Source organism: Hyperoodon ampullatus (genome assembly GCF_949752795.1).
Source record: "Hyperoodon ampullatus genome assembly, chromosome: 9".
Taxonomy (NCBI): domain Eukaryota; kingdom Metazoa; phylum Chordata; class Mammalia; order Artiodactyla; family Ziphiidae; genus Hyperoodon; species Hyperoodon ampullatus.
This window is the reverse complement of record NC_136922.1, coordinates 44,593,604-44,619,062: the sequence shown is the minus strand read 5'-3', so window position 1 is coordinate 44,619,062 and position 25,459 is coordinate 44,593,604. Positions and strand designations below refer to the sequence as shown.

The following is a 25,459-nucleotide window of genomic DNA, read 5'->3' as shown; positions in this document are numbered from 1 at the left end:
TATCATTTCTAAATTGATTTTATTTGTACAACTTTTCATATCTTTTAATATCTTAAACCACCACAATCTCTTTTATATGCTATGATCTGACCAGATGCTTATCAATCCCTTTTGTCTTCTTCCTGGGCACAGAACTAGTGTGGTAGTTCTTTGTGTTGTTCACTAAATATTTCTGACTCTGTCTTACAGACACATGGTCAATTGCTCTTTGCCCACCTTGATTTTAGGCAATGTCATCCGACTGACTTAACACCAACCAATGAGAGGAAGGAGAAGTTGCAGGTGTCATTATTAGGTGGATGCCTTAAGCATGACATTTCCTTCCCACTACTGTAATGACTGTGTTGGGTGACCAACCACCCCAATTTCCCCAGAACTGAGGGATTTCCTGGTACACAGGACTTCGAGATTCAAGATCACAACAGTACCAGACAAACTGCTCTGGTTTGACTGGGTTCATGGGAAGCAGGGTTTTCAGTGCTAAGTCTGGGAAAGATCCAGACAAATGAGAATGGCTTGGTCACCCTGTGATTTTGGAAGAAAGTGTTTACATGAAACCTCCACTAGCCTTGATTCCTTAGTGATTACTATGAAAAAAACCTGTTACCCAACCCACACTAAGCATGTAGCATGAAAGAAAAATAAATTCAGTTTAGTAAGCCACTGAGATTTGGGAGTTTTTGTTTATATATCATAATCTGGCCTATCCTGAAAAATGCAGAAATTAGTACCTACCAGTGAGATGCTGCCATACAATAAAACCTAACAAATGTGGCACTGGGTTCAGGCAACAGGTAATGAGGAAACTCTTTTCAAAGGCTGAAAATATGGTTGTCCAATACTATGCCATGGCAAAACATCTGACAGACCTGCCACCTGAAATAACTTAGATGGAAGATTATATAGCTGATGAACTTGTGATCCTAAAGGAAAAGGTTAGAAAGAAGTTTAGCAACATGTTCTAGTTGGTGTTGCCTACATTCAATGAGGTATCACAAGAAAATGAGAAGCTCATGAAAAGAACTGGTTGGTAATAAGCAGAAATATACAATTTAGAAAGAATGTACAAATCTGGTGATTTATAGGGTTGACAGAGGTAACTCTCCTCAAACCTGAATAGTAAAAGATAAAGCAGAGAATTAAAACTGATTAAAACTGAGTCTCTGGCAAAGATGAAAGCTAAGGTTTGTGAATAAATTGACTTGACACCCAGTATATGCTTTCAGTTGGTCAAAATGACCCAAGGCAAAAAATTAAGGGTATGCTTCTGCCACCAAAGACTGATAAGTCCAAGGTACTCCAATTAAGGCGAAACACCAAGAGATCATAATAAGATGAGAGTGAGAGTAACAGAGAAGAAGCAGATGATAAGAAGAAAAAGATATACAGAAAATCTAAGTATGTCTAGAAAAGAACTACAGGTGTGTGATAGGCAAATAAAAGTAACTGGAATCAGATTAAATGCCTATTAAGTTGACAAGAACATTATTCTGTCAAATAAATCATGAGCCTAGACTAGAAATATCTGAGACTTTCTGAGTTTTAGAACAAACCCTGGCCTCCAACCTTCCTCAGACAGAAAGCAGGGTAGAAAAAAAGCTACTCAGCCTGTAGGGAGGGCATATTCTCCAACGTTCATTTTAGGTGAGACCAAGAGGAATATTGGAAAGGAATACTCTTCAAAAGGAAAGACCTGAGAGACACAGAGAACAATAGACTGAGCAGCACCTTCCAGAAAGTAGAATTACCCAATTAAGGGACATTCCCTATCCCTAGGGTAGAGGACCCTTATAACATGGAGAGATTTCAGAATTTTAATGGACCAGAGATTGCTATGTGTTCCCATTCATCTTCTTTCTGAATGGGCATGTTTATTGGGGTTATCCTATATCCTATATGATTATATATTATATATTGAGTATGCAGAGAGTTCATCTTGTAATTCTTAAGACTCTAGATCAAGAGGAGCTATATTCAGAGCTAGCTTAGAAATAACTACACATCACTCCCTGATGTAGAAACTACTATGTATCATGCAAGGATCAATCACAACTTTGAACATGACCCATATTGAAAACTTCCTGCCAAGGAACACAGGTTGGACTTCACTAAATTCTATTGTGTTAAGCCATGAACATTTGGGGTATTATGGACTGAATGTTTATATTCCCCCAAAATGTATATGTTGAAGCTCTGAACGCCAGTGTGATAGTATTTGAGATAGGGCTTTTGGGAGGTAATTAGGGTTAGATGAGGTCATGGGGGTGGGGCTCATGATGGCATCAGTGGCCTCATAAAGAGACACCAGAGAGTTTGCTGTCTCTCCCTCAGCCATGTGATAACATAGAGAGAAGGCAACACACCAGGAAGTGTTCACACCAGAAACCAACCCATGCAAGCATCTTAATTGCAGACTTCCAGCCTCCAGAACTGTGAGAAAATAAATTTCTGTTGTTTAAGCCACCCAGTCTATGGTATTTTGTTATGGCAGCCTGAGATGACTAAGATGGGGATTTTTCTGTTTTAACAAGTAATATTTCCCTAATAATAAATAAATAAACAAGTAATATTTCCTAAATAAATACATGTAGTGTAAATTATTTTTTAAATAGCTTTTCAGTTGGGCTTTCTGATTCCAGTGTCTGCTCTCTCAAATTCTCCATGTACAGCTATGCCAGATTAATCTCCCAAAAGCAAACCTCTGATTGTGTCCATCATAAATGCTCCTCTTCAACTACCATATAAAATCAAACTTTACCTTTTCTTCCTTTCTTGATCTGTCTTCAACACACATTTCGATCCTATCTCTGACCGCCAGCTTGCGCACCTCATGCTATAAACTTTACAGCTTATATCCCTGTTTATCACCATCCAAATATGCCTTTTGTTTTCATGCCTCCCACAACATGTATCAAAAGAAGGTATGAGCCATGAAGCAACCACCAGAGTGAGTAATTAAAGAACTGCATTTGAGTTCTCTTCTCTTTCCACTCCGCTCCCCACTTCACCTCCTTATCCTCAGCCGCCTTCCCACAAGCAGCATAAATCTCCAGGAGATAATGAAATCTGTGGTAGGGAGAAAGGACTATATCTCCTCCTCCATGAGCCCTGGCATTTTAACACAATGGTTAAGTGTGTGTGCTCTGGAGTTACCATTCCTGGTTTCAAACCCCACTTCAGCAATTTGTGTTCTGTTTTACCATAACTTACTTAACTTAACTACTCCAGTTTCTTCATCTGTTAACACTGGAATAAAAATACCCAAAGGCAATGAAAAGAGCAAGCTACAGTTAAGGCAAATTTAAGCCATTCCCACCAGGTTGTGGACTTGTAATGCCAGATCATTTTGTCAGTGGCGTCAAGACTCAAAATTATTGGCACTCCCTGATAAGCATAGCTGAAAATAAAGAGAAGTCCTGCCACAGAAGAGGCATGATGCAAAGAGAATGGATCTTAGAGCTATGTAGATCTAGATCCGAATGCCTGCTCTTATAAGGTGGTAGGTGTGACTTTGAATCACTTATTCAACCAGCCTCCCTGAACTTTACTTTTTTCTATATGGAAATGAGTATAATAATGCCAGCCCAATTGGACTGATGTGAGGATAAAAAGTGAGATAACCCATGTAAACAGCCTTGCACATTTAAGCAAGAGCTCCCTTCTCTCCCCTCCCTATCCATTACAGAAAGCAAGAGCAAAATTAATCCTCCTAATTCCTTAAGCTTTACTTTTTATACCTAGCAATCTGATTTCTCAATGTTTCTCCATGTTCTTTACTTCCTAAGCATTTCTTTCCTAACACAGCATTATATTAGGTTTGTGCTTTTAAGAAGCAGCATATATTAGCTAAAATGTCTTTCTGTTTTCTTTCCAGCGAACTAATTCTCACTGCAATCTAAAATATAAATAGCACTGTATTTCTTGCAATTGTCTGTGATCTGTGATCATGTTTACAAATTGATATGCCAGCAAATACCAAACTCATTTTCTTCTCCTGGCAACATTTAGCTGAACTCAAAAATTATACTTATTTGAATATCAAGTACAAAACTAGAATTAAAATTATATTTTGTACCAATATTGACCAGTAATATGATCTATTTTGTTTCCTTGTTTATGCACCTAAAAATTAATAATAGGCATCTAGTGCTTATTTCTCCATGGAGTAATTTATTCTCACTATCCATTAGGCCCTTTGTTTCATTTGCCTGCAGTAAGGAAACTAAAAGAAATGGGCATTTCATGCTCATAGTCATTTTGCTTCAATATGGAAAAGAAGTCTATAAATTTATTCATGATTGTTAGGCACTGTGGGATTCTAGTAAAATAGAGGGGGAGTATCACCATATTATAATGATAAACTAAAAATGCCTCTACACATTATTTTTCTAGAGTAATTCAAATTAGTAGCTTCCATCTAGAAACATCATATAAGGTGTCTACATAGTAAACTGTCAGTAATTAGGGTTTTTCAATAGCTATTTTATTGCTGTTTCATATATGAAAGCTTGGGTGTTTATTAAAAACATCTTACTGCATTTTATTTTCATTTTAATAACCTATAAACACTTGAGTTTTCACTTCTAAACATTCATTCAAAATTCAGCTATCATCTACAAATTAAGTTACACTATCACTCAGAAAATGTCTATAAATCAAAAGCCTCTGCAATCACATTATGTTCTATATATTCAATCAACGAATACTTGCAGGTCTATTAAGTGCAGACACTGTCAGGCCCTGGAGATACAATGATAAGCAAAACAGACACAGACTCTGTTCTCATGGATACAAAGAAAACCTCAGTGCAGCACTCAAGATGTGTGGAATGCGGAAGTAGATTTACTCATCAAGTTTTTGTAGCTGTCATAAAGTCCATGGCCATGTGTAATGAGAGGTGCAAAGGGGAAAAGAATTGCAGATTGGCTGAACGTCACCGTCTTGAATTTTTTAACCTTCCTTTCTTTTCTTCTCTTCATTTTAATTAAGATTTTATTTTTTTTAGAGCAGATTTAGGTTCAAAGAAAAACTGAGGGGAAGATGCAAAGATTTCCCATAGAGCTCCTGCCCCCAAACATGCATAAACCCACACCTCCGTTATCAACATCCCCCAGCAAAATGGTACATTTGTTACAGTTGATGAACCTAAACTGACACATCACAATCATCCAAAGTCCATAGTTTACATTATGGCTCATGCTTGGTATTCATTCTGTGGGTGTGGACAAATGTGTAATGACATGTATCCATCATTATGGTACCAAGCAGAGTATTTTCAGTGCCTTAAAAATCCTCTGTATTCCACTTCCTTATCCCTTCCCCACCCCCTACCCTAATCCCTGGCAACTACTGAACTTTTTACTGTCTCCATACTTTTGCCTTTTCCAGAGTGTCATATAGTTGGACTCATACAGTATGGAGTATTTTAGATTGGCTTCTTTCACTTAGTAATATGTATTTAAGATTCCTCCATGTCTTTTCATGGCTTGATAGCTCATATCTTTTTAGTGCTGAATAATATTCAGTTGTTGGATGTACCACACTTTATTTATCCATTCACCTACTGAAGTGCTTCTTGGTTTCTTCCAAGTTTTGACAATTAATAATACAGCTGCTATAAATATCCATGTACAGCTTTTCTGTGGGCACAGATTTACAATTATTCTGGGTAAATATTAAGGAGAGAAGTTACTGGCTCCTATAGTAACAGTATGTTTAGTTATATAAGAAACCCATCAAGCTGTTTCCCAATGTGGCTGTACCATTTTTTATGGATTCTCTATTCTATTTCATTAATCTATTTGTCTATTCTTTTCCAGTAACACACTTGGTTACTGTGGTTTTCTATCAATAGTAAGCCTTTAAGCTGGGTACTGTCAGTTTTCCAACCTTGTTCTTCTCCTTCAATATTGTTTTGACTATTCTGACTCTTTTGCGTCTCCATGAAAACTTTAGAATCAGTTTGTTGATATCCACAAAATAACCAAGATTTTGATTGCGACTGCATTGAATCCATAGCATATAATGAAATACATTACATTGTTATTATTTTGAACAAACTGTTATCTATTAGATAAATTATGAAGAAAAATTAAAATTTTTATTTTACCTTCACTTATTCCTTCTTCCACATTATCCCTTTCCTTTAAGTAAATCTGAGTTTCCGACCTATATTATTTCCCTTATCTTAAAGAACTTTTTAACATTTCTTGCAAGGCAGATCTACTGGCAACAAATTCCATCCATTTTTGTTTGAGAAAGTCATTACTTCTCCTTTGCTTTTGAATGATAATTTTGCAGGGCACAGAATTCTAGGGTGGTACATGTTTTTTTCCTCAAAACATTTAAAATATTTCACTCCACTCTCTTGCTTGCGTGGTTTCCAAGGGGAAGACAAATGTAATTCTTACCTCTGTTCCTCTATAATTAATTGTTTTTTCTCTGGCTTCTTTAAGGATTTTTTTTATCTTTAACTTTCTGTAGTTTGAAAACGATATGCCTAGGGGTGTTTTTTTGGCATTTATCTGCTCAGTGTCCTCAAGCTTTGTGAATCTGTGAGCTAGTTTATGACATTAATTTTGGCAAATTCTGAGTCATTACTATTCAAGTATTTCTTCTGCTCCTTGCTATCTTCTCCTTCTATTTCCATCACATGTATGTGTGTAGTTGTCCCACAGTCCTTGGGTATTGTTGTTTTTTACAGTCTTCGTTCCTTTTGCTTTCCAGTTTCCAATGATTCTACTGACATATCCTCTAGCTCAGAGATTTTTTTCCTCAGCTCTGTCCAGTCTACATAGAGCCCATCAAAGGCATTCTTCATTTCTGTTATGGTGTTTTTGATCTCTTGAATTTCTTTTTGGTTCTTTGGCTGGACAGTGACTAAGACCAAGTTCTACATGATTCAAACCCCATTCTCTTTTTTCTACATGATCCTGATTTTTGACTTAGTTTCTAGTGAACAATTTAAAAGAAACACTGTATAAAAGAGCAGCAGTTTTCATACTTGTGTAAAAATCTAAAACTATGTTAAGGACTTAATGTTGTTCAACTAAATGGGACATCATTTGTACTGTAGTCCCCCTCAGGAGTTGTTCAACATGATGACCTCATCTCATTTTCTTTCCCCTCCCTAGTTGCTTCCCACTTCCTACCTTCCAGCTGCCTTAGGTCCTAAGAGGAAAAAACAACAACAACAACAACACAAGAAAAGTAAATACTAGGGAATAGCTTATAGTATAAGGTTTTCAATTAGTCATTTTTTGTTGCATTTATTATTCTACTATGAAATATAAGGAGAAAATGAACAACTTTTCTTATTTGAGTCTACTCAGTGATGTGCTGAAGTCAGTTCACATCAGCTCTCAAGAGCTAATTCTTTTCATCTTTTTCCAACCTTTGATCAATAAAAACAAGATGGTACCTTAAACTCTGTCGCAGTGGATGTATTAGTTTTCCCATTGCTGCTATAACAAATCACCGTGAATTTAGTGGCTTAAAACAACACAAATTTCTATCTTACAGTTATATAGAAGCCTGTCACAGGTCTCATTGGGCTGAATTCCTTTCTGGAACCTCTAATAGAATCCACATCTGTAGATTTTCCAGCTTCTAGAGGCTTCCCACATTCCTTGGCTCATGGCCTCCTTTCTCCATCTTTAAAGCCAGTAACAGTGCATTTCTTTGGCCATTCTTTTATAGTCACACCTCCCTTTGACTTTCCTCTTCAGTCTCCCTCTTTCACTTTTAAGGATTCTTCTGATTACACTGGACCCTGAATAATCCAGGATAATGTCCTTATTTTAAGGTCAGTTGATTAGCAACATTAATTTCATGTGAAACCTTCTTTCTCCTTTGAATATATAACTGAATATATTCTCAGGTTCCAGGGATTAGGAGGTAGACTACTCTAGGGGAAGGCATTAAACTGCCAATCACAGAAACTGGCAAATGCTTAAAATCAGGACTTTTCCCTCTGGAGAGCCGGTTGTTAAACATTTGCCTGCACATGACAGCTAGAAGTAATCATGAGGGAATATGAGGCAAGCCCCTTGTAAAAATTATAAGATTTAATTTAACAATTTAGCAATTTAACAGGATTCTTCTAACAAAATTGCTTTGTAATTTAAGATGTTGAAATATACTATATAACAAGGAAGGATAAATTACTCTTTGACCAGTCTAAACAAATTAAGTTTGCAAAGTATCTTCATTTAGGATGGATTAATATGGAGTCTGAAAATCTCGTGAAGTATTAACTCTTCTCCTAGAAAAGATTTGGTTAGAAACAAACAGAAAAGCTTATTATAGAGCATACAAGCTGTTGCCTTTTAAGATTAAAAAACAATAGCTGGGAAAGAGACCTGAGATAAATTTTTCCAGATGCTATTTATCATTCAAATAGCATCAAAAAATTCTTTCAATATCAGGCATGGATTAACTCAGCATCATTTTTAACCAAGGAGAGATGACCTACATATCAAGATTTTAATTCACTGAGTCATAATGCAAATCAGAGAGGGTGGAACATTATTATGGCACGCTATGTGGGCAGACATTGCTTGAGCAAACCTACGGAGAAACATAAATCACACTTCTTAGACTTACAGTTCTGGTATAAAAGGGGGTCACCTTGTCTACATGTTGAAATCAGTGATATTTGCAGTAAAGAGTTACTTGATCAGATTGTTGGTAGTTGGATAAGCTTTTACTAAACAGTCCTTTTCTTTCCTTTAAGTTTTATATAATATGGCTTTTAGAAGTCTCCCATTAAAGTTTCTGATGGAAGGAGACAAAGAAATGAATTCCAGGCTTTATAAATATAATAGCTAATATTTAAGTAATACTTATTCTGGCAGGAGATACATTAAGCCTCTTACATACATTATCTTATTTAATTCTAAAGACAACCTTATGAGACAGGTCTAGAGGGTTCAGGGAATGAACTTGAAGTCAAATTGTCTGGATTCAAAGCCTGGCTCCACTACTTCCTAGTTAAGTTTGACCTTGGGCATATTATTATGCTTTGGTTTCCCCATTTGTCTAAAAAAGTGGCAGGGGGTGGTGGTAGAGTAATAAGTCTGCCTTACAATGTTGTAATTAGTAGTAAATGAAGGAATACATATCGTGCATGGCTCAATAATGTTATCAATTATAGTTCGTTTCATATACAGTACCAAACGTAAGGTAGATAGATAGTGGGAAGCAGCCTCATAGCACAGGGAGATCAGCTCGGTGCTTTGTGACCGCCTGGAGGAGTGGGATAGGGAGGGAGGGAGGGAGGGAGACGCAAGAGGGAAGGGATGTGGGAACAGATGTATATGTATGACTGATTCACTTTGTTATAAAGCAGAAACTAATAAAAAAATTTAAAAAAGGAAATAACATAAAGGAAAAAAAAATTATAGTTCGTTTCATCCTGATATGAGATGCCTTCTTATAACCCTTTCTCTTGTCTTTTTACCTTCTACCTAACCAAGAAAGGTGGAGATTTCCTCCAAAGATGAATTCTACCAACCACCTTAGAGGAAAGGAACGAACTGCTACAGTGGGAAATACCAAAGAGTAATGAATGTATATATAATTTCTATGTATACTTTTACTGGACTTGAAATTTAAATTTCAAATTTAGAGGTTCTGTTTTTCTATGCAGCAACTGCTATTTGTTAAGATAACAAGGTTCCTGCATGCCATATTTAAGCATTTTTGAATAAGGGGTTACAGAGTAGCATTCTAACATATCTTCTTATACCACTAAAAGTAAGCCTTGGATATATAAAAATGTTTCCTGTGAATTATTTTAATCATGCTGAGCATGCATTGCTTTTACAATTGGAAACAAAAGAAAAAATGCGAAAAAAGAAAATGGATATTTTTTGGCAATGGTGACTACGGTATGTGGATTCTAGGAAACATTTTGCTGTTGTTAATAAAAGGAGGACATATCTGGTTTTATTTGTGCTTGTACCTGATTCTTCCTTCATTCACATTCATCCTGACTGAAATGTTGTGAAATAAGAAAACAGGCTTCAAATATCCGGATAGGAGATGTTGTTTTAGTACCAACATAATGCTCTAGTTGGAAATTTAAAAGATCTATTAAAAAATTATCCACTGGAGGGGGGGTGAAGTAAAGCTCAGAGCCCTTTTGCTAAAGGCGTTCCATAATCTCCAATTCTGATTCTCTGCCTCCATCAAGTCACTTGTAGCCACTTATGATTAGCCACTCTAGACACTCGATGAACTGGTCTTTTATAAATATCTCTTGAACACCAACTATGTGCCTGGTCCCATTCTAGGTGTTGAGGATACATAAAACAAAACAAACAAACAAAACAGCAAAAATTCTTGTCATCACAGAGCTTACATTTTAGTGGAGGGAGATATATAAAACAAAATAAGCTAATTATGTAACATATTAGACAGTAATAAGTACTGAGATGAAAACAAAGAAGGGAAAGGAGATAAAAAGTGATGAGAATGCAGTAGGTGTGAAATTTTGGACAGGGAAAGCCTCATTAAAAAGGCACTGGAGCAAAGACAAGAAAAAAGTGAGAGAGCAAGCCATGCCAATATTTGGGGAACAGAATCCCAAGCCAGGAAAGGGCAAATGCAAAGCCCTGAGGCATGTAGAGGATCTAGGATATCCACTTGCTGGTGTAGGAACAAAATGGAAAATAGTAGAAAGTCAGAACGTTTTCTTTTTTTTAAAGTATCTAGCTTTTTTTGAGTAAAATAGGGAAATGTTGGGGGTTTTGAACAAAGGAATAAAGATCACTTTGAGTTTTATATTAAAGATCAGTTTGACTGCTGTGCTGAGAACAGACTGTAGACAGGGAGACCAGCTGAGAGGTTATTTTAATATTCCAGGTTAGATGACAATGGCTTAGGACCAAGGTGACAGTAGGGGAATTGTGTGTTGAAAATAGTGAGATTCTGGGCATTATTCTTAAGTTAGAGCAAATGTAATCAATATATGGATATGAGGTGTTAAAGACTTAATGAAGACTCCGAGGATTTCGGCCTGAACTACTGGAAGGATGGTGTGCCTATAAACTGACATAATGAAAACAGAAGGAATGAAGATTGCAGATGTGGGAACTGAGAAGTTCACAAGTTCAAACTGGACATGTTAATCTGAAAAATTACTTTGGACAGCCAAAGCATAGTATTTGAAGACATGAGACTGGATAAAGAGAGTTCAAATAGTGAAAAGGTCCAAAGTGTTTTTCCTTTGGGGCACTCCGACACTAAGTGAAGGTGTATCACCAAGAGACTGAGTAGAAAAGCCAACGATGTAAAAAAGAAAACACAGACAGCATGCTGTTCTAGAGAGTGAAGGGAGAAAATATTTCAAGGAGCTGGATCAACTGTTACTACGAGGTCAAAGTGAGCAATGATAATTACCTTTTGAATTTAGAAACACAGAGGTCATTGATGCCCTAAACAGAAGCATTTTTAGTTGAGTGGAAAGGATAAAACCTGATCAGGGTGGGCTAATAAACTTGAAAGAAGCAAAATTCAGTATAATTTTTGCTTGGCTCTTGTTTCAAGTACCTACTGGGAAGCACTTGTCAATTCCCAAAACTGCAATTTTTCAAATATACATAAATGTTACCCAAGGCAAGATCTGTATTTAAATGCAGCTCTGCCTAGTGACCTCATTAAGCTGAGGAACTGACAAAGCAGTCTGCTGTATATTTAAATAAGCAGCACAGTAAAAGCATAATTTTAAACAAATTCATTTAAGGAAAAATAAAAAAAAGAGCACATTATCTTTCCTGGCAGCATTGATATCTGATGCAGTCCTAAGTGACAGTCAACTTCCACTGCCATTGCAGCTTCCTGAATAGCAGTAATTGGATGTAATAGTTTCTTCAAGACATATTATATCTCATGCCAAATTTTACATTCAGTTTTATGTGGGAAAGTCCAGGAATACTGAACACAAAGAGCTTACTTAAAGTTTAAGAATCTTAAAAGATCCATACAATTGTCTTCAATAGTAGACAATGCTATTACTAATTTCTTAATGCATTTATTCAGAACTGCTTAATAAAATGTGTCTTTCAATTACTTAGCTATTTGTAACTAATGTGTAGTTTTATACACATTTTTAAACTTTGAGGTGATTTGTGCCAAAGCATCCAGAGTGGTTCCCAACATGGGTGGGAAAGAGACAGTTTTGCCCACTAGGAAACATCTGGCAATGTCTACATGCATTCTTGGTTTTCACAACCTGGAGAGGGGAAGAGTGCCACTGGCATATAATGGCAGAGGACAAGGATGCTGCTAACTATGCTAAAATAAAAATGCACAGGACAGGCCACTACAACAAATGGTGTGACTCAGAAAGTCAGCAGTCGCGAGGCTGAGAAACTCTGCTCTGGGGATTGAAATTATCCAAGAGACACAGGAGCTTAAAAGTATGGACAGTCAAGTAACTGAAATGCACTCTACATTCATTTCAAGACTACCTGGGTTCAAATACAGTTGGCCCTCCACATCCATGGGTTCTGCATTCATGGATACAGAAGGCTGACTGCACTATGCCATTTTATATAAGGAACTTGAGCCATCTGTGGATTTTGGTGTCTGCGGGGGTAGGAAGGGGATGGGTGTCCTGGAACAGATCTCCCAGATACCAAGGGACGACTATATCCACATTTGACTAACAGAATGAACTTGAATTATTTAATCCAAGTCTTGGTTTCCTTACTGTTTTTGAAAAAAATTTAAGTATTTGATATAATCCACATAATTTAATTCAGTTCCTGACATGTAAAATGTGCTATTACTTTGTAAACACAAAGATTTATTATACCTATATATTAAAATCCAAAATTGTCTCACTAAACTCAAGTGTCTATAATGTCATGATTTACATATACCTATGTGAAAACCTGATATATGACATGGTTAATTCTTGATTAGCCACCACTGAACCATTGAAATGTTCTGCTCATTTGATCATTTGAGATCCAGCTAAAAGGTCAGAGCTATGTAACAGGTAACAACAGTATACACCCAAACATTTTCTCTTACCAAATTCCAATTCCACAGCCCATTCTTAAAAAGTTAACTCTCACTCAAAATTGCTACGAACATACTTTCTAGCCTTTAAAAACCTGCCAAGACTCAGCAGAAGTTCTCAAGAGCTCTTCTTGGCCACTAGTTCCATGGTTAGTAGTGATGGACTCAGATCCAACTACAATCCCCAGCCAGACCACAGCGACTAACCTTAAAAATCTTCAGCAAAGAGAATGCCATGGTAAAAACCAGCATTAACAACTGCACATACTTCGACATCAGCCAGTAACAGAAATCTAGAGGTTTTCATTTTGCCCATGCCAAAGATCCTTGAATAATCTTGCCAATCTACATTTGATTTCCAGTTCCAGTTCTTAAATATGCCCTAGTGTTACCAATGGCCTACACACAAAATAAAAGTGTTTTATTAGAGCAGCTTAAAGTCTTATTTTCAAATTACACGAATACACAGAAATTCAAGAAATTCCTTAAATTCTAATAGTTTATTTCCTATACCCTAAGTTATAAAATTCAAAGTAGAGTTTCGGCATTAAATAGTGACACACATCAAGTTTCAAACTATTTATTAATCAGTGTAAACCCCATCACAATACACCAACATGATTTTGTGCATTTAGAGGGGAAATATTTCCTGGTTAAGTGGAAAATTGTGCGGATGGCTTCTGGAAGACCTTCATTCTAAGCGGCTTTATAGTGAAACATTTCATTTAGAAGTCTGGACCTTCTTTCTTCAGTTTGCTGTAATCTACATTCACTGAGTAGAACTTGGAAAAGAAAAAAGATATTTTAGATAATCAATCAAATACACAAAGATGGTATAGAAGTTTAAGATTATTTTTATTCAGCTTTCTATAGTAACAATTACAGACATTAATTTTGTATTAGGAATATTTAACAATACAAAAGTCATTCAAACAAAGACATTAAAATTCCAGTTCTTTAATAATGGTTTTGGTAAGGTAAAAATATTCAATCTTCCTCAGAAGAGCAGTGCTAGTATAATCTGGTAGAACCTATAAAAAAATACTTCTATTTCAAGGTGAATAATTATGAATTTCTTCTGATATATACTTCCAATTCTTATGTTTTTACTTCCATCTTCACTACGTACACAGGTGACTCTCCAACAGAATAGAGAAATACCAGTTATCATCCCTATTTGGTTAGGAAAGGGCTATAATTTAGATGGGAAAGATTTATAGCAATAAAGATTGGCTAGTAATATAAAGTAATACTTTGTTGCGTGTTTGTTTCCATAATTTTTAGATACAAATTGGCCTGCTTTGATGGCTTTTCTGTCCATTTTCTCTCTCTCACTTAGACGTTTCCTTAATTTCCTAACCCAGAATGCATCAAAATCAAATTCACACCTGACCACCTTTGGTACAAAAGCTTTTAAACAGTACAGTATTTCTGCTTTTAAATAATACTGTATTTTGCAAACTTTATAATTTCCATAAATTTCCTTATATTCAACTTAAATTAATTTTAGAAATATATCTTACTATCATTACTTAAAAAAACTGCCTCTAACTCTCAACACTTTAAAAAAAAAATGATTTATATTTGATACTGCTCTAGCATTCCTACTGAGGAAACATTAGGATTTGTACATAAGCCCAAATAAAGCTATAATCTTGAGTTTACTCATTCTTGTGCCAAAGAACACTGAAGAGGTTGTGCTATAATTACTTGGAGACTACATTATTTAACTCCAAAAGAACCAAAACTGCAGAATTATCATCATTTTCTTCAGTTTTTAAGCAAGAAGCTCATAAATCTGTGTCCGTTATTTCTTGAAACCCTTTCCTTTATTTCTCCAAACATACCCTAACTTCTTTATCTCTAATTGAAAAATTCTTATTTTATTTGACTTTTAAAAAAAGAAAAATTCCCAGGTTGTGAAGCTTATCCTTGAGATACATACACAGACTTTTATAAACTTTATAAACATAAAAGTATGAATCAGTCATAAAGCACTATTTTTTGTTCTGACAGTGTTCTCCTATGAAGCAACTGAACTGGACAATGAGACTTAAAAAGAAACTAACTGTATCATCTCTAACATATTAAAAAAATATTAAAGGGAATATTTATAAAAGGAACTGCAGGTTATATTTTAAGAAATAAATATTTGTTGGACTCTTCTAATAGATCCCAGGCACTGCCGGCAGAATGCTTTATCTTAATTATCACAACCTTACTCATTCTTACTTTATAAAAGAAGACACTGAAGATTAAGTTATATGACTTGCCAGAAGCAGGATCAAGCCCCTACACCCAAGCAGAGTGGAAAGGTCACAGAACCTCTGCTAATTTTCTCAAAACTAAGCAGGTTTCTGATGTATTTGCTTTTATTCGGTTCCATGTGCCAGTATCAAAATACTCCGTTGAAGTAATTTTCAAATCTGATTTATTTTTCAGCTTCCATGTCCACATTCCTTTTCTCAATTTAATGGTGGCTACCTTTAAGGTTTTTGTAACAATAGCTGGGAAGGCACAACATATTCTGATCTTGGCTTTGGGGCATTTTATTCAGATGATAAGTGTTGCTAGGCCTTTAATGCTTAAATCCTATTTTAGTCCCCTCTCTTGTTTGTATTAGTTAGCTTCTGCTAGATTGTGAAGTAGCAAAAAATAACCACCAAATCTTAGCGGCTTACAAGAAAGGTCTATTTTTCATTCACATTATATGCCATTTATAAGCTGACTGCCCTGTGTTCTCTTCATTCTAATCCTGGGCTGAATGAGTAGCCCTTAACTGTCAATTTGGTCTCATGACAGATGGAAAAGAACAACGGGGGAACTACACACTGGCTCAGAAGTGGCAGATAGCACTTCCCCTCAATTGATTTGCCAGAGCAAGTCACATGGCCAAATCTGATGTTAATGGGCCAGAAAAAAAAATTATCTTAGGTGAGGGAAAGTGAATGATAGAGAAAGAATAATCTAGTCTACTAGTCTTCTAGTCTAGAAGCAGTAGTAGGCATCATCCACTCCAGGCTCACAAGCTTCTGGACTTGGTTCCCTTTTATTTCTGCTTGCAAATGTCCCAATTCTTCTAAACTCATCTCTTGGCAAGTAGAGCCAGCAACGGTCCACAAACATCCTGTTTTCCAAAAATCTTTTGTATAACAAACTCTTTAGGCACATAGTCTTCTTTCCAAGTTATAGCAGGTGACACCTTATCAAATATTTTGCCATTACATGATTCATTTTTCCAGGCTCTAATACCAGTATCTTAGCTATTCACAGCCCAATCTATGCCACACACATTAGTTTTTTGTTGCAGCAACGTTCCATTTCCAGCTCACATGGCCTCATACTGGCAGGTATTTTCATGTTCCAGAACATGAGAATAATTAGCTTCATTATCATAATCACCTGAGGAGCTTTCTGAACTACATACGCAGAGACTCCAATATGCTCTTTGGTGGAAGGACTAAGGCCTGTTTTTTTTGTTTTCTTTTCTTTTTTGAAGTTTATTGGATGTGGAATCATTTTCTCCAGAATGGACTAAAATTTATAGGAGAGAAAAAACAGGATGCCTGTGTATCATTTTTTGAGTCAAAATGTGACACAGATTAAGATGGTTCACTTCAGCTTCACCAGTGCATTTTTGTTTGTTTCTTGTAGCAAGATCTGTTTAGAGATTTGGAAGCCAAATTATAATCAGAAGGTTGAGTGGAAAGCTTGGAATCTGTAAAAGGTGACAGTTATCTTAAAAGTTGTTGTCATCAGTAATGACAGCATCCATTTCCATCAAGGAGGTATATCTGCTAAGGGGTCCTGAACTCTCCTCGGTCAAGACACCTCTTCTTGAGAGTGCTCAAAGAAACTGCTATTTTTTTTTTTTTTTTTTTTTTTTTTTTTTTTGTGGTATGCGGGCCTCTCACTGTTGTGGCCTCTCCCGTTGCGGAGCACAGGCTCCGGATGCGCAGGCTCAGCAGCCATGGCTCACGGGCCCAGCCGCTCCGCGGCATATGGGATCCTCCCAGACCGGGGCACGAACCCGTATCCCCTGCATCGGCAGGCGGACTCTCAACCACTGCGCCACCAGGGAGGCCCGAAACTGCTATTTTTTGATGAAGCAGCCTGGTATAATGGAAAATTCATGGCAAGTTACATACTGTAAATAGGTAAATTGTATGGTATGTGAATCATACCCTAATAAAGCTGCCCCCTACCCTTTTTGACATTGCAAGGATTTTTTCTTTGTATGCAAAAATTTTACAGGTAAGTATAGCTGTGTTTGGGGAATCAATGGTCTCAGATTTTCAACTACATGGATGGACCTTAAGGGCATTATGCTAAGTGAGATAAGTGAGACAGAGAAAGACAAATACTGTATGATATCACTTAAATGGAATCTAAAAAACCTGAACTTGTAAAAACAGAAAGTAGAATGGTGGCTATGGCGGGGGGGGGGGGGGGGGGGGGGGCCGGGAAATTAGGGAGATGTTAAAGGTACAAACTTGCAACTACTAGATCAACAAGTTCTGGATATTTAATACACAATATAGTGATTATAGTCAACAATACTTTATTATAAACTTCAAAGTTGCTAAGGAACTATCTCTTAATTGTTCTCAACACAAAAATGTGATAATTATGTAACATGATAAAGGTGTTACCTAACACTACTGTAGTAATCATAGTGTAATACATAAATGCATCAAACAACAAGTTGTACACCTCAAGCTTATACAACGTTGCACGTCAATCATGTATCAATAAAACAAATTTTAAAAAGTAAATGGCCTCAGTCCATGAAGTCATTCTTTGGAAGAGTAGTTTCACAAACCAGTTTTCCAGAAAGATGTTAAAAAGTGTATCTAGAAGGTTTATGGTAAAGTATAAGTTTCAACTGATTTTCATTTCTTCCTACTAATTCTCAGCTGAAATATGTCAACCATACCAAGAAGAAAGAACAGCCAACCAAACCAGCCACAAGATTAGTGCTACTCAAAGTGTGGTCCATGGACCAACAGCATCAACATCATCTGAAACCTTATTAGAAATGCAAATTCTCAGCCTCCGCAACAGATCAACTGAATCAGAATCTCTGGGGATGGAGCTGAAGAAGATGCCTATGTACACTGAGGTTTGAGAACCACTGCACTACACTACCCAAGAGCAAAGAAAATATTAAACAAGAACTATACTCTTTTTTTTCTTAGTCGAATCAGTAGAATTGAGCATTATCTTCATTTCACATACAGAGTCTAAAGCCTGTGAATAAAATCCTTAGAAAAAATATTTATTAGAAAAATATGCCATTCTAATTTCACAGAACAATCTAGCAATTCTTCTAAGTTCATTATAACAGAATTTTACTTGCAGATCCAATTTCAAAAAGAACATACCCCATGACAAAGTTTATTAAAATACACTTTCCAGCAATTTTGAAGCAATTTTGTAGCTTACCTTGTACTGATCATTGGGACCCAGTTTGTTCCAGGGTTCTGGGTTATTCTTTTTGTCCCAACTAAAAGAAATAAAACACTATAACTGTTACAGTAATAAAACACTTTTTAAAACAGTCTTGTACTCAAGAAGCTAACGTTTCAAATAGATTAATCCCACTTCCTGTAAGGTGAAGGATGGTGTTATTTTCATTATGGAGTTGAGAGATAGGATTCATAATAAGCAATCTCACATAACCAATTAGAAAAAGGTACAACACAGAGCCTCTTGGGGCAGTTGTCCTTGTCCCTATCCCTGTTACAAAAAACTTTACACTTGGCTTTTACTAGTGTTTTCTATTTCATCAATGAAGTGATATATAGAAAACCGCATAGAAAAGAAAAACAATGAAACAACCTTTTCCATGCCTGTTCTTTTACAACTTCAAAAAGAAGCATTCCCTATTGTGGAAAACAGGCAAAAAACACTTAAACATACCAGCAACCCTGACTGTTTTATAGAAGTTATTATCTCGATCCTCACATTACAAAATAGGTATTAGCAGTTCTACTCAACCAATGAGAAAATGAGACTCAGAGAAATTTAGATAATTTCATGAACCAGAAAAAGTAAATGACAACAGTAGAACCGGGATCGGAACTTACTGTATGCCAACAAATTTCAGGTTCTTTCTACTACTTGATGCTGCCTCCCTAGAAAGGCTGTGGCTCCTGAATCAGTCTGATAAACAATCAAAGTTCTGAACATTTTCAAGCACTTACCTGACATCTGGATTGAACAATGCCAGGCGCAAAACATACAGCGCTGCTCCACTACCTCCCGCTCCAATAAATATGAAGAGGGGGATCAACTGGAACCAAAAACAAAATAGACAAGAATCAAGAGTCATCTTCAAATACCTACATACTGATAAAAATAAACAGAAAGACTACAGGAGTTTCTACACATTGATTTCCAAGTCTCAAGCCACCTCTTTACTTATTTATTTTTAATTAATTTTTTTTTTTTTTTTTTGGCGGTACGCGGGCCTCTTACTGTTGTGGCCTCTCCCGTTGTGGAGCACAGGCTCCAGACGCGCAGGTTCAGCGGCCATGGCTCACGGGCCCAGCCGCTCCGCGGCATATGGGATCTTCCCGGACCGGGGCACGAACCCGTGTCCCCCGCATCGGCAGGCGGACTCTCAACCACTGCGCCACCAGGGTAGCCCTATTTTATGTTTTTAAAAAACTTTAACAGCTTTATTGAGGTTTAATTTACATGCCATAAAATTCATTAATTTCAAGTATGAAACCACGAATGATTTGTAGTAAATTTATGAAGTTGTACAACCATCCCACGATACAATTTTAGAACATTCCCATCACCCCAAGAATCTCTCATGGCCACTGCAGTCACTCCCCATCCCCACACCCAGCCTCAGGCAACCACTAATCTGCATTCTATCTCTATAGTTTTACCTTCTCTTCAAACCGTCTTTTTAATCTTGTCTTAAAATTTGAAAAAAGATAGACCTCATATTGAGGTAAGATTTCTTATAGCTACATTCAAAAGAAAGAAATGTAATTTCTAAAGGATGTAAAGATAATTCTGGTTTAAATGTGGAAAAAGTTACATTCAAATTTTAAATTTTCCCAGAAAATATATCGCCTTCTTCACTTAATATTTATACATCACTCCCATTAAATTTCCCAGTTTCTTTCATCTCAAGGCTTGAAAAACAAGCTCTTGGCAAATTACTTAAGCTTGCTTCGATACAGACACGTTACGAAAAATAAAAATTCTGTTAAAGAGTGTGAATGAGCAAACAGAAACATACCTATTATAAATACCGGTTTTACGCATAATCTCTGAAAACGTAGTGCTACCGACGCTTAATGCGTCTTTAGGCAACTGGGTTTAAGATAAAAATTAAATACTGCGTAACTGATTTTTAGGGCCACAGCACGTTGATATGCAGGGGGAAATGTGAGATACAAAAGAACTCAACTGCGATTAAACTCCGCACTACAAAAATCCTCCCAAATATCAAGACGTCCAGACAAACTGAGCATTCCAAGATCAGAGACCCTCATATTTGCCTCAAAGCTTCATGGTGCAATGCAGTGAATACGAGCCTCTAAACAGCACAACAAATAGGGTGCCTGACCTTTCCTGGTCTTTAACCCACACAGCGCACAACTACCCCTCTTGGTCCGACCAACCTGCAAGAGGACGCGCGCCCACCACACAGTTCCAACATTTTATTTTCCTCGAGAGCGTCCCTCACCTTCCGTGTGCCAGGCCAAACCCCGCAATGCTAGGCGTGGAAGGTCAGAGCTCAAGGTCCTGGGGCAACCAGCAGAACACGACAAAGTGAGACAGGGTCCAGCCCCAAGGAACGGTAAAAGGCTGCGAAGGAGAAAGCTCCCAGGGGACTGAGGCAGCCGCAACCCGACACAGGATGCACAAGTGAAAACACTGGGAAAGGGTTTAAGAACTTACGCTAGGATGCTTCTTGGCCTGACCGATGATCTGGCGGATCATGGCTGCGACAGAAGCCTCGAGGCCAGGCGAAGAGAACGACAAACGTGCAAAACCCGGGACTGAACAGTCTTCGCGCCGAGGAAGGGCGGACGTCCAAAGTCACCCAGCACCTCCTACCTGAAGGACCCCTGTCTCTGAGGACGGCTTGCGACAGGAGGGCCCGGATACAGCTGTCCTAAACAGTGCCTGCTTTGATCCAGCAGCTCTCGCGCCCGCCTAACCTGTTCAAACCAACAGAGTTCAACTGCAAAGTGAAACATTCTCATTCCTATGCTATTCATACTTCTGATGGGTAATTTTTTGCGTCAAAAGTAGAATCTTTCGATTGACTACACAGGCACTTTCTCGGTAGGCCCCGTGTTTAAAGAGGGATCGGACAGGCGGACGCACGGGCCTCGCTCTCTGCGAGCCGGGTCCGCGCGCCGAGACGCTGGGGGCGCGCGTGTGGGTCGCGCGCCGGCTGCTGAGACTGCCGCTGAGGGAGCTGCGAGGCGCCTTTGGCAGCTGAACGCCGGGCGTTTGGAGGGAAGGTTAAGTCTCTAGCCGCTGAGGTCAGCGACTGCGGTTTAAAAATACTGCAGCTGGGCTTCCCTGGTGGCGCTGTGGTTGAGAGTCCGCCTGCCGATGCAGGGAACACGGGTTCGTGCCCCAGTCCGGGAAGAACCCACATGCCGCGGAGCGGCTGGGCCCGTGAGCCATGGCCGCTGAACCTGCGCGTCCGGAGCCTGTGCTCCGCAACGGGAGAGGCCACAACAGTGAGAGGCCCGCGTACCGCAAAAAAAAAAAAAATAATAATAATAATAAATAAAATAAAATAAAAATACTGCAGCTGCTTCCTGCCCTTGACTGTCGTTTACGGGCAGAAATTAGAAACTAGTAAATGACTTAAAGATGGCAGTTGTCCTGGCAGTGTGATGTATAAACAGTTCCTGATCCTCGTTTAAGTGTTCAACGCTGCAAAGACCTTTGCGACATTGCCACTATCCTCTCCCCGGGCCTGAAATTGCATTCTAAAAATATGTTTTTATTGGTCGTGTCGCTACACATAATCTTTTCCTGTACCCCAATACAATTGTCATTTATCTGTTTGTTTTTGTTTTTTAACCCGAAAGTCTTCCCTGTGACAGGCTTTAGTGAACACTCTGAACCCCCTCCAACCCCATACGTAACTTAAGCATCAATCAAATGATCACACAAGTAATTGGGCCTGGAAAGAATAGGAAAAGTCACCTCTGAAAAAGTAATGTTAGACCTGAAGGAGGAGTAGACGTTAACCAAGTGAAAGGAAGGATGTAGATATACAGAAGAGAGGTAATAGGTGTGACGGTCTGAAACTAAAGAGACTTTTTGAGAAGCTGAAGGAGATCTATACGTATGGTTGGAACTTGGAGAGTAAGGCGGGAATCGGATCTGCTGGACCAATGGTCATTTACACAGCATAGGTTTTATGCTGAGAGCATTAGGGAGTTAAGCAAAAGCAAGATGTTGTGGTTTTAAATGATTGCTTTGTCTATGAAGAATGAATTCGAGGAGATAAACATGAAAGGGGAGGGACTGGTTAAGGGGCCATTACAGTAGTCCCTGTGAGATAATGGTAGCTTGGACTAGTATAGGGGATGTGATGATGACGAAAAGATTCCAGAGATATTTAGGAGGTAGCACCAAGACTTGGTGATTGGTCAGACATAGGGGAATGGGAGGATGGGGGAGTCCAGGATAGTTTCAGAGGTTCAGTTCTGGCTGTGTGGATTTTGATGACTATTATTGAGATAAGAAACAATAGAGAATGATGGATACGTATTTATGTAAAATCCAAGTGGACTTCTGTAGGGCAGAAGAGACATATAAACTAGAAGAATACATTTAGGACTCTATTTATTTATTTACTTATTTATTTAAGCCCACCACGCGTCTTGTGAGATCTTAGTTCCCCAACTAGGGATTGAACCCGGGCCCTCAGCAGTGAGAGTGTGGAGTCCTAACCACTGGACCACCAGGGAATTCCGTAGGACTCATTTTATTAATAGGAAACGAAGTCATGTGACTGAATGAGATTGTTTAGGGAGAGAAGGTTGAGTGACGAGAGACAAAGGACATGGAGCTGGGGAATGCCAATATGCATTGCTTAGGAGAGGAGATATGGCCAACGAGGTAGGAAAAAAATAATAAGTGGTGATTATTAAGATGACATGTCATGAAGCTTATGAAGACTGGTGTCTTTTTCATTCATTCAGTAAATCTTTATTAAGTACCTACTCTGCATCTGGCACTGTTCTAACTAGGGAGGCAGCAGTGAACGAAAAAATTGTTCCTCCCTAATGGAGTTTACATGCTGGTTAGGAAGACAAACCATAAACAAACAATTAAGATAATTTTAGAGCGTAACAAACCAATAAAATACAATAATGAGAGAGAAGGACATGGGGGAGTGGAGGAAAGAAATTTACTTTAGTGAGAGTAGACATGGAAGGTTCCTCTGAGAAGGTAATATTTAAGCTGAAACCTAAATGAAAAGAAGGAGGTAAACTGCTGAAGATCTGAGGGAAGAATATTCCAACTGTCAAGAAAAATGGTTTTGAGATTTTAAAAAATAATAAATAAATAAAATGCTCAAAAGAGGCCAGTGTGGCTGACCCATAACAAAATGAGATCAGAGAGGTTATAAAGGTCTCTCTGACATTGACCTTATAAACTATGGTAAGGAGTATGGTTATGTTAAAAGAAAATATCAGCACAAAAATCATGGAAGATACTTAGAAGTGAACACAGAAGCCTAATAGCAATAAGTGTAGGTAGGCTTTCGTTAAAGAAATTAGAAGCAGAAGACCTCTCCTTGCAATATTTTATTTTTAATGATAACACTTGGTGATAAGTAGGCACACAAGAATGCCACTGTTAATAAGAAAGTAAAATCCAGTGGCTTACTCTTTTGTCATTGACCTAGTTTCTAGAAGTAACAATAATATAGGTAGTCAAGTGATGCCTTTGGAATTGTTAACAAAGCAGGGTTAGAGAATATAAATTTCATTAAAAAAAATTTTTTTTTGGCCACATGGCTTGGGGGATCTTAGTTCCCTGACCAGTGATTGAACCCGGCCCTCCGGCAGTGGAAGCATGGTGTCGTAACCACTGGACCGCCAGGGAATTCCCTAAGTTGCATTAAAGATTAACCAAAATGTCCAATTGTAAAAGTTTAAATTTTGCACGTTAAAGTTAGGGGAGTCTGTGAGCAATATTTTAAGCAGAGATTGGAAGATTAGAAGTGACAATCTGGAAAAAGAAGCCATAGTAGAATATACATATTGTAAAAACAAACTTTAGCTTTAGAAGTAGGATTGGTATGTGTGGTAGATTATATTGTGTACAAATACCTGCTGCCTCTCCCTGGAAGGGGATATCACTTACTTGCCTCATTAATGTCAGGCTTGATAAGATGACTTGCTTTATTCGCAAATGAGATATGAAAAGTAGCCTGTGTCATGCACAGGCAGAAGCTTTAAGAGCCAAAAAATGCCATGTTCTGTCTTTTCTCTCTGCTACAAGATCAGCAATGTTGTAGATAGAGCCTTCTGTGTCAGGCTGAAAACTACTTGGAGCAGATATGTTGCTGACCTACGGTGGTCATGTACTGAGAACGAAAAACAAACCGTTATTGTTGCAAGTCACCAGATTTGAGAGTAGTTTGTTACTGCAGCATAGCCTAGCCTACTGTGTCTAATACAGAATTTGGCACTGAAAGTGTGGTGGTGTATTATCATGATAAAAATCCTAAAATATATGACATTGGATTCAGGACCCAACAATGTGTGACGAGGTAACTATTACCAGAGGCTAGAAGGATGGCAATCTATATTATGCAGTGCTGGAACATTTCATGAAATAATTCTCAATTAATTAGAAGGCAGTTAACATCCCTGATGAACTCAGAGCTTTCAGTGAAATGGCAGGCAAAGGGTATGTTAGGAACATGTGTCAGTTGCTATTCGCAACAGTTGACAAAGTAGTACAATAAAAAGAAGGGCTCAGAAAATAATTGATCCATTTGCAAGTTATAATGATAGAGAATGGAGCATCTAGAAAGTTAGAGAAAAAAAAAAGAGGGAGATTTGCTTCCCTATAGATGATATAGCCTGAACAAGGCAGAAGAAATAAAAGTTCATAGTGTAAGTGCATCATGTGTAGAAGGAATTGAGATGAGTTCAGTGTGAGGGAGCTTACGTTGCATAAGGAGGAGTTATAGAAAATGAAATGGAAAAGGTTAACCCAGATTTTTGAGAAGTTTATTTGGAACTTTATCTTTTAGGCGGTGAAGATTCATAAGTTTTATATCTAAACACAGGATAAAACAACTACAGGGCATACTGTCTTAATCAATGAATTGGAGCTGTTTTTTAACCATTCCACTCTGAAGACACGTGCCCTCTAGGTTTCTTGTTCCTTTGTTTGATTTAATTTTGTGAAC

The 25,459-nt window shown here is 37.8% G+C and overlaps 1 protein-coding gene across 1 annotated transcript; it reads right to left on the bottom strand.

Annotated features, from left to right (window-relative positions):
- Nucleotides 1–13,593: 13,593 nt before the first annotated feature.
- On the bottom strand, nt 13,594–21,090 carry NDUFA4 (NDUFA4 mitochondrial complex associated). The gene is made up of 4 exons (XM_079711517.1): nt 20,956–21,090; nt 19,236–19,324; nt 18,475–18,535; nt 13,594–13,811 (listed from the first exon to the last, which is right to left on the bottom strand). Exons 1-4 carry the CDS (start codon nt 20,995–20,997, stop codon nt 13,755–13,757), a joined length of 249 nt encoding a protein of 82 aa, XP_079567643.1. The 5' UTR covers nt 20,998–21,090; the 3' UTR covers nt 13,594–13,754.
- Nucleotides 21,091–25,459: the final 4,369 nt, after the last annotated feature.